Consider the following 10180-nt stretch of genomic DNA (forward strand, 5'->3'; position numbering starts at 1 on the left):
GTTCACTCTCAGCACTGCATCAGTAGTATCAGTGGGCTACGATTTTGCTAACGACTCACAAACCTTCCCAGTACAAACTGGGTTAGGAAATTTTGTTTGTTTGGTTTGTTTTGATTTTCAGGGGCCTGCCTGTAGAGCAGAGGATTGTTATATGTCAAAGATTGAAGAAGTTAGGGGACCGCCTGTAGAACAGCGGGATCGTTCAAAGTCAAGCCGTAACCCATTGGAAGGCAGAAAGCCACAACAAAAATCCCCAGCACTCAATCCAAGATAGAAGAACAAGAATCTCGCCCCAAGAATGCGAGTCAACAGTCTGAGAGGGTCAACAAAAGCTAGTCACAAAAACAAAAAGAAAAAAAAAGAAGAAAAAGGAAAAAAGAGAAAAATGAATGAATCCGAAGCACGGATGAGGAGAACAAATATGATCTGCTCAAGAACTAGCGCCTACAACTAGCAAGTATCAAGGTTCAAATCCAAAGTCTGTATGAAGCACCATTCAAGACTCAAGACCAAGTTTCAGAAGACTTAAAGATAGGAATCCTTGTAACTAGTAGCTGATAGACTTAGTTAGTCTTTTTCAGTTTTCATTTTTGTTGTAATGACAGGACCGCGGACCGGAACCTCAACGGAACGGAACCTCGATCGGCTCTTCACCTCGGTACACTCTACCATCTCTCTCATTTCCGAATTACACGTGGCCTGATTCCTGTATAACCAAGGATATGTAGGCAGCTCAGATACCAGGGCTCGGTCACATTCCCTCCCTTTCCTGAAGTGTAGTCCGTCCAAGTAATGGTCGGGTCAAAAACACGGCTAGTCGTTCTTTGTCGGAAAACTCTTCGTGTTTCCAGTCAAAGAGGGGCAGCTGTAAGCACGTGATTTTTGACCCTCCCCGAGAATTTTCACATTTTTAGTGTGAATATGTGAAATTGGGTCTAGTATAGCTATTTTAACTATTTTTCCTTTATTTCGTTGCAAAAAGAAAAATTACAAAAAAAGGTATATATATAAATTTTAGTTTATGTATCTCTCATCAACTTGAAAAATACAAAATTGCACTTTATTTTTGTACTTTATATAAATTCAAAAATTACAAAAAAATATAATTCTATTAATGTTTTGTAGTCGTTTTAATTTTGGAAAAATACAAAAAATATTACTTTTTATTTTTTTCTTTATTAAAAACGAAAATTACAAAAAATAGTTTTATTAATATTCTATAATCATTTTAACTTTGAAAAATACAAAAATATTACTTCATATTTTATCTTAATATTTAAGAAAAACGAAAATTACAAAAAAAATAGTTTCATTAATATTTTGTAGCTATTTTAAATCTTTAAAAAATATTTTAAAAATATATAGTTTTGTTGAATACTAGTCTTATTTTTGGTAGTTATTTTTGCTTACATAGGACTAGTTAAGCAACGTGTTCCTATTTCTCGGGTCCGGGCAAAAGAATAATATTCGGGTTTAAACTACCCGGTTTTAGGCCTAATTTTCGGACCTAGCCCATAATAAACAGTGTCCAGGACACATGGGGAACCCCACCACGCGTGGGGGACATATGCCTTGAACCCCACCACGCGTGGGCTCATTTTTCATGGCAAACCATGCCAAATACACGGACTACACATTTGACAAGGGGGGGGATTTTGAGATTTTTTTTGAAAAAAAAAGAAAAAAAGAAAACAGGTACTGTTTATCTTCTTCTTCTTAAGAAGAAGAAGCAGAAGAGAACGGACGAGGGGGGAACGGAAAAAAACCACTGAAAAATGTGAAAAAAAAAGGCACTGTAGCCTCGTCTTCCTCTTTTGAAAGAACGACCAAAACCCTACTGCAGTGACCATCGTCAAACCACCATGGTTACCCAAACCAGTTCGTAACCATCGTCGTCAACCCGTTGCGAGCTCCCCCCGTCGACCAAGCATCACCACCGTTCGACCCCGTCAACAAACACCCAAAACCCTACTGCCCGTCACCTTCCCATCGTCTTCCTCCTTGGGAAAACCAAGAAAAACCACCGCAAAAACCACCACCCCCACGACCCAAAACCCTACTGCCCACTCGCCGGAACTCGAGCAGCTGTTGCTGCGTTGTCGAGCTCTCCACCATGTCCGGCGAACATAACCCAAAACCAACCACTCTCTCACGTCTGAGCTCCAGCCATTAATCACTGCACAAACGACCCACCATTGTTGCCGCGTCGTCACTGCACCAACGACACTCCATAGCTCCTCCTTCTTCGCATCCAAACGACCCCTTCCTGTTGCATTTCTTGCGCCAACCTGCTGCGTCGAGAATCCAGCAGCAGCTAACCTCTCGAAAATCCGGCAGCAACAACAGTTTTTCGGCCAAGCTTTCTATTTCATCGAGGTCGTCTTTGGTTCGTCGAGGTCCGGTACGTCGAGGCGCTGTCCGAGGTTCCGTCGTTGTTCTTCGTTCAGAAAGGTCCGGCTTAAGTTCCGTCGGAATCGTGTTTGTTGCTCTGAGTTTGTCGAGGTGCAAAGGTTAGTAAACCTCGATGTATTGGATTAAAGAAATTTTACGTTCAATGTTTGAAGTTGCAATATATCAATTGATATGATAATTTTCTGCTTATGTTTTACCGTATGCATTTTAGTTCATTTTTGTGTTATGTTATTATTGATTATTTGATGTCATTTGATTTAGTTGTATTAGTAGTCCCAAGATTAGTATTGTTATTATTTACGTTCAATGTGTTATGTTGTTATTGTCTTAGTTTATTTGGACAAAATTAGTATTAGTACCTGTTGTTACTACGCCCGAAACACTCATTCGCTTAACTTCTTTTATCAAATCTTGACAAGTTATGAGACTGTAGGTGTAAAGAAGCCGTATGGTTTAGTATTGTTAAAGGCGTAAAAATGGCATCCTTTAAAAAATAAAAAATAAAAATAAAAAATAATAATAATAATAATAAATAATAATAAAAAAAATAAATAAATAAAAAAGTAAATAAAAACAATTGAATAAATAAACAAATAAAAAAGAGACGAGCTTCGCTAAATAAAAATGTACAAATTGTGGAGCCCTCGCAAAATATATGTATTAAATACTTAGATTCCGGGACGTGCCGTTTTAGTAAATTTCACGGCCCTACCCCAAAATAATAATGCGCTAGTTGCTTTAGACGCGCCTTTAATAATGTTATCTCCCTAAACTCGGGTGCACATTTATGTGACCCAAATCCAAATCTCAACGGAGTCGAAATATGTCTCTAGTCACGGGCGCATTGATTGTGGCGTGGCCCGGGATGTATTTCCATGACGTTGCAAATTCTTTAAAGAAATAAGAATGAGATGAGCCTTGCCGAATAAAAATACAAATTGCGGGGCCCTCAGTAAATACTTGTTTAAAATTACTTAGAATTCAGGAGGGTCGTTTAGCGAATTTCGCGGCCTCCGCAAAATAATAACGCGATAGTCTCTTTAGGCGCGTGTTTAATAATTTACTTTCTTAAGCTCGGGTGCGCATTTCATGCGACCCAAATCCAAATCCTAAAACATCAAATAAAATATGTTTCGGATTGTGGGTGCATTTCATGTGACACAGTCCAAAGATATATTTTAAGCGATGTTCACATTCTTATAAAACAATAATAATAAAGCGTTTAAAAGATAAATTTGCACATAAGTTCATATTGTATTAAAAATCAGATAAATAAGCCAAATATAACAGTTGAGCGACCGTGCTAGAACCACGGAACTCGGGAATGCCTAACACCTTCTCCCGGGTTAACAGAATTCCTTATCTAGATTTCTGGTACGCAGACTGTAATATAGAGTCATTCTTTCCTCGATTCGGGATTAAAATTGGTGACTTGGGACACCCTAAATCTCCCAAGTGGCGACTCTGAAATAATTAAACGAATCCCGTTTCGATTGTCCTTTAATTGAAAAAAACTCCCTCTGCGCCCCCCCGGGCGCGGAAAAAGGAGGTGTGACAGTGACTTGTGTGCAAAATTTGAGGTCAATCGGACGAGATTTGATAGGTTTCGACATCGGTTATGGAAGTTTGAAGTTTCAGGTTCATTGATTTCGAATTGAGGTGTGATTCGTCGTTTCGATGTTGTTATGTGTGTTTTGAGGCCTCAAGTAGGTCCGTGTTATAGTATGGTACTTGTTGGCATGTTTGGACGGGGTCCCAAGGGGATCGGGCATGTTTCGGATTGATTTCGGGCTATTTTTCCTTTATTTTGCACTACTATGTTTTTGCTAGTTTTCTGGTGTTTCAGCTATGCTTCACGGTCGCGGATGGAGTATTGCATTCGCGAATGGTAATTTGGCCAGTACAGAGGCTTGTTCTTCGCGTTCGCGTTTCCTCGGTCGCGTTCGCGATGGGTTGATTCTGTGTTTTTCGCGTCCACGTGTATAATTATGCGTTCGCGTAGTGTTGAGCGGAGGGACTGGCAGTGTTCTTCATCGCGAACGCGATGGTTTGACCGCAACGCGTAGTGTAAGGTGAGGCAATGTGGAATTTTGCTTAGCGAACGCGAGGCTTCTACCGCGTTCGCGAAAGAGGAGACCTGGGCAGATTATAAATACTTTATTTCGAGGGTTTCAGACATTTTTGCATTTTTGGAGCTACAGAGCTCGGATTGAGGCAATTCTTGGAGCAATTTTCACCCTGTGAATTGGGGTAAGTATTCTCTACTCGGTTTTGGTTATATTCCATGAATCTATCATCGATTTTAGCTTTTGGTCGATGAATTTTAAAGAGGAAATTGGGGGATTTGGCCTAAAGTTTCATAATATGAATTTTTGAGTTTTGAACACCGATTTGGAGTCGGATTATATATATATATATAAATCCTTTTAACCAAAAAAAAGGTTTCGAATAGTTTGTGTTATAAGTTGGCTGCCTTAGGAAATGACAATGCCCTAAGAGGCATAACTATAGCACATCGAGGCACTAGTAATGAATGTAGTGCAGTGCGCTAGCACCCGTACTCTAGTTATTATAAATAAATAAACAACTTTTTATGCTAAAAAAAACCATTTTTATTATTTATTAAATTGCTTCCTTTATCTTTTTGATCTAGATCTTCAAAATATTACTTGAATGTAATTTTAATTTTTTATCTTTTTATCTATCTTCTGTTATTTTTTCTCTCGATATCCAACATTTTTAAGAATGATGATAGGATTAATAGAGTTAATAATAATCTAACTATATGTAGATTGAAGAGGTGTACTTGCTAATTTTGAATTTAATTTTTATTTTATACTTTTTAATCACATTGAATAAAGAGAATTAGATTAAATTGGACAAAACTTATTTGATTTGATGATCACGTATTTATTTATGAATTAAAAATTGTATAAATTGAACTGAATTAATTCAAAATGGATCGAACCGATTAAATGTATACACTACTTCAATCTCCTTTATTATTGGTAGGTTCACATTATAAATCGTGAATCCGCCTGTGCAATAAGGTCATGGACTTCTATTCTTTTGTGAAAGTCTTTCTCACAACTCCATTTGGTAATATTTTTTTAATTACCAAAGAAAACGAATTATTCATGTTTGATTAATCACACAATGAAAATACTCAACTCGGCCAGTCTTTCCAGCTCCATCTTATAATCCTTTGCGCGAACAACTCCTCATTTGTTAGCCAAAAAAGAAAAATGAAAAAAAAAACAACTCTCATTTCCTTGTGAGTGTTATAAAATAAAGACCGTAAAGTACAGACAAGTATAGAGAGAAACTGTTATATTATTCGAATTCAAACTGATGTACATAATAAACTGAAATCTCTTCTATTTATAGAAGAAAGGAAGCTGTTGTCTAAGTTGTTACTATACCAGATATGGATAATCTTCTACTGAGAGCAATATGTATCCATAACGGAGTACTGAAAGGATAAGCTTATTATACCCGATATGGATAATCTTCTACCGGGGATAATATTTATCCATAACCGGGTACCGAAGTAATAAGTTTCTTCAGGAAACTTATTTCCAATAGAGTACTAAATAGATAAACATATTTACGGTGAAGTACCATATGAATAAGCTTCTTCTGAAAACTTATTTACAGAAGCTTATTTACAACGGATTACTAAATGAACATCTATAATATAATATATTTATAACAGTGAGTTTATATTGTGCCAGATGAGTGAAAAACCCCAAGGGTGGTTTACCGTAATTTTCTCAAATTTGGTTAAAAGTCGTAGTTGCCCTTCTTTGCACCCAGTGTGCTCTCTAGTCTCTACCACGCCGCTGTACCAACTAGTACGTCATTCATCATCTCTCTGTTTTCACCTAGCGACGTTTTCCCTTTTTCGATTTTATTGTGGCGCCTGTTGTATTTAATTCTACTTCATTAATATTTCTAGTTTCTTCGTGAGATTGGATTATGTTTAGGAATTAGCATGTGTAATGAATTAACATGGTTGTGAGTTCACTTTGAAGCTCACCTATTTGCCGATGTGGCGTCAAGGTCTGAATCTTGTGCGGCGAGCCTCACCGAGATTAATTGTTCTCCCTCATTCATCAAACTCTAGCTTCGGAATCAGACAAATTATTACTGGTTCATCTTCATCATCGAGCCCAAGCGTGTCGATATGGAGACGCAAGAAAGAAATGGGAAAAGAAGGTTTAATGGTTGCCAAGGAACTTAAGCGCTTGCAATCGAACCCAATCCGGTTTGAGCGGTTCATTAAGTCCCACGTTTCTCGTCTTCTCAAATCTGACCTTGTAGCTGTTCTTGCTGAGTTCCAAAGACAAGATCTTGTTTCTCTCTCCATGAGGGTAAAGATTTTATTTTTCTTTTGCTATCAATATTTTGAAATTTGGAGTACTACTTTTTTGCTGACATATCAAAAAGAAATGGAAGAAAAGAAAAACAAGGAAGTGGGACTGATAAATATTTAGTTGTGTGTAAGTTTTAGTTTTCATATCCTTTGGAAATTCCGAAAATTGGAGAAGGATATGGTTTTATTTGTTTTCATTTAGAAAAAACAAAAGATTTTTGTTTTTTTACTTTTTGTGGGCTTAACTTTAGGGTCACTGTGTACTGATAAAACTGTAGCTTATGTTGGTTGAACGTGGAAATTTTAAGTCTGGAAAATTATTAAGCTCAAGTCCTGTTAGAGTCTTGATTTATTGAAAAGTAGTTCTTGTAACATCTACTTGTTGCTGTACTATCATACTTCTTTGACAAAATTTAACATATGTTCGACAATATTGAGCACACGTGTGATTACTGATTCCTGCTTGGAACATTTTCAATTTGACTTCGATTGTTAATTCACCATAATTAAAAGAAATGTGATGTGGATATCCAAAGTGTACAATTGTGATGTTGTGCGTTATACGTGTTTCTTCTTACATTTACTTCCTATTGTTCACTTTAAGTGGTAATTCTAGAGTAGAGCAGGGAAACATTTGCCTTTATTTGGAGATTGAAGATATCCACTTTCGTTGATCATTTATGCAATGCTTATACTGTTGGCCATTACACTTAATTTTGCAGTTGTATGAGGTTGTCCGCAAAGAAATATGGTATAGGCCAGACATGTTCTTTTTCAGGGATATGCTTTTCATGCTTGCAAGAAACAAAAGCGTAGATGAAGCAAAGAAGGTATGGGATGATTTGAAGAAAGAAGGAGTGCTTTTCGATCAGCATACATTTGGTGATCTTGTCAGGGCTTTTCTAGACGGTGGATTACCTTCAGAGGCAATGCACATATATGATGAAATGAGGCGCTCTCCTGATCCTCCTATGTCTTTACCTTATCGTGTTATACTGAAGGGGTTACTTACTTACCCAGAACTGAGAGAAAAAGTGAAGGATGACTTTCTGGAACTGTTCCCAGATATTGTAGTTTATGATCCACCTGAAGATTTATTTGATGAAGAAGAATGGAGAAAGGAGAGCGATGATGATTAGAGTATGTTGCTGACTCAAATTTTCTCAATGACATTTATATTGTCCTCTGGACAAGAAGATAGTGGTTTGGTAAATTTGGTCTTGAGAGATCGTAAAAGCCTTTTAGCTGCTGAACAGATAAGTGCTTCTCATTTTGAGAATTTGAAATCCAACCCTGGAAAACCGTGCAAAAGTGAAAGCTTATAGGCACGCAGGTATGAAGCTTACCCATAATATCTAAACTGAAGTTTGGTCGCGTGCTTCTAATGAAGTGGATATATTATCTTCTGCAATTTGTGCTGGAAGAGAAGCTGCCAATTTTCTCCTTATTATGTTTCACTCTTATCAAAAGTTAACGAAAGCCTGCAGTTGTTGAGGCTAGCCATTATCACCATCTCATTTAGTTATTCTTATGAGATGGTGAATGTTAGTAAATGCTTCATCAAATAAATATATATGGTCAGTCATCCAAATTATTGGTTATGGTATCCTAATTCTTCGGAACAATCCGGTTTCTGCAGTACTGTTCTTGAACTCTAGCAATGTTCTCATATAGTCACATCATGTGATTGAGTTTTGATCTTCACATGATTGAAGTATCAAGCTATGTGGTCATTATATAGCATTTGGCACGTTGCAGGGTTCGATATCTTCAAGGCCTGTCTGTATATATTTCTTGCTGTCATCTCTTCGGGGCCTTTTGCTATCAAAGTATTCTTACTAAAAAGTGCCGATTCTGTGAGATTTTGGTTTTGGAGTTTTAAATATGACAATGCTATATTTGTTGCTGTGGAGTTTAGGTTTCTAAGATAATGCCTCGGCCTACAAGCACCAGAAAGAAAAATGGAAAATATAAATCATTTTGAGGCTCCTATTTGTTAGTCTAAGAAATGGAACGGGATTCGTCGAGCGTTTGGGCCGATTGACTGTTCTAGTTTCATGGTTCTAGCTTCAATGACTGTTTGCTCTTTCAGATCAAGCCAGGGATATGATGTTCTGATTCACTCGAGCGTTGACAAAACCAAATTTCTTGCATATTAGAACTCATTAAAGCTCGATTCGCATCATTATGTTCGATAAATGGAATGAGGGAAGCTCCAATAGAAAAATATTGAAAAGGAAAAATACTTCGAAGATGAACCTGTTCCATGCAATAGTCAAGAATTCTTGATGGTATCGAGCTGGAACAACTTGTTCTTCCTGAATATCCCGATTTAAGGCTAAAGAATTTCCTTGCGTTCGGGGTGGAGACTCTTTCGGCCAGATGGTCTAGAACTTTGAGATATGTGCCATTTACCTTCGAATAATTGTATTTGAGCAACGGTATTGTTATCCTATATTTGTTTGGGTCAAAGAGATAAAAGATGGGAGGAGAAGTAAAAAGTGAGGATTCTAGGTAACTTTTTATTTGCAAGTAAATGAAGAAGGAATATGGAGTTGGACTAAAATAAGAAGAAATGAAAGACAAAAATAAAAAGTTTATTGTTAATTAGCTGAAAAATGAAGAACAATGATGTGGCTAGCGTTTGTTATAGATTCCCAAATTTGATTTGGGTGAAGTTTGATTTGAATATGAAAATGTGTTTGGACATGAGTTTTCAAAAAATATTTTTTTTTTTTCACAAAAAAAATGAAACATGACTTATACCAACAAGTTCTAAAAATTATTACAAATATCCAACAGTACCTTCATCAATAATATTCTATATTATCGCAAACCATAGTCCTTAACATAAATAAATTTGGTACAAAATTATTGTCTTTATAATGAACTACATAATACACTATCGAGAATACGAAGCAGCATTGTTACAAAATTATAAATGGTGGGCCTTTTTATAAGATACAAAAGTTTAGGGCAATTTTAAAAAAAATGTAATAGTAATATTTGGGTTTTGGGTTTTGGGTTTTAGATTTTGGGAATTTGCCAAAATATAGATAAAATTTATGACAAACATGTATTTGTCAAAAAAAAATCCAAATATATTTTATCAAAATTTATGGCCAAACAGGTCTTCATCTTTCCTTCGTCGGGGACTCCGTCGCTGAACTAGTCATAATACATAGGCGTAATACATACGGAGACACCTAAAGTTGGCACGATCTTTCACTTAGACACTTAAACTAGACCTCTTTCCAATTAGACACGTTTCCTAGGCAATTCTCATACCAATAAGACACGTTTTTTGCTGGCTTATTAATTAACCAAGCGCGTGTTCTGCAATCTCCGTCTACGTGGCAAAAGTAACCATTATAAATCGTGCCACATCATTTT

At 36.6% G+C, this 10180-nt stretch overlaps 1 protein-coding gene across 1 annotated transcript; it reads left to right on the forward strand.

Annotated features, from left to right (window-relative positions):
* The first annotated feature begins 6198 nt into the window (after positions 1-6198).
* Positions 6199-9406, forward strand: LOC107822580 (pentatricopeptide repeat-containing protein At1g62350-like). The gene is made up of 2 exons (XM_075250365.1): positions 6199-6785; positions 7510-9406. Exons 1-2 carry the CDS (start codon positions 6462-6464, stop codon positions 7924-7926), a joined length of 741 nt encoding a protein of 246 aa, XP_075106466.1. The 5' UTR covers positions 6199-6461; the 3' UTR covers positions 7927-9406.
* The last annotated feature ends 774 nt before the right edge of the window (positions 9407-10180 follow it).

The sequence above is a fragment of the Nicotiana tabacum genome, chromosome 1, assembly GCF_000715075.1.
Source record: "Nicotiana tabacum cultivar K326 chromosome 1, ASM71507v2, whole genome shotgun sequence".
Taxonomy (NCBI): domain Eukaryota; kingdom Viridiplantae; phylum Streptophyta; class Magnoliopsida; order Solanales; family Solanaceae; genus Nicotiana; species Nicotiana tabacum.

Excerpts from the sequence above, each read along its gene's own strand:
- LOC107822580 (XM_075250365.1), top strand. The coding sequence starts at position 6,462 with ATGTGGCGTCAAGGTCTGAATCTTGTGCGGCGAGCCTCACCGAGATTA. Across the intron at positions 6,786-7,509 it reads TTGTTTCTCTCTCCATGAGG|TTGTATGAGGTTGTCCGCAA; the intron begins GTAAAGATTTTA and ends TTAATTTTGCAG.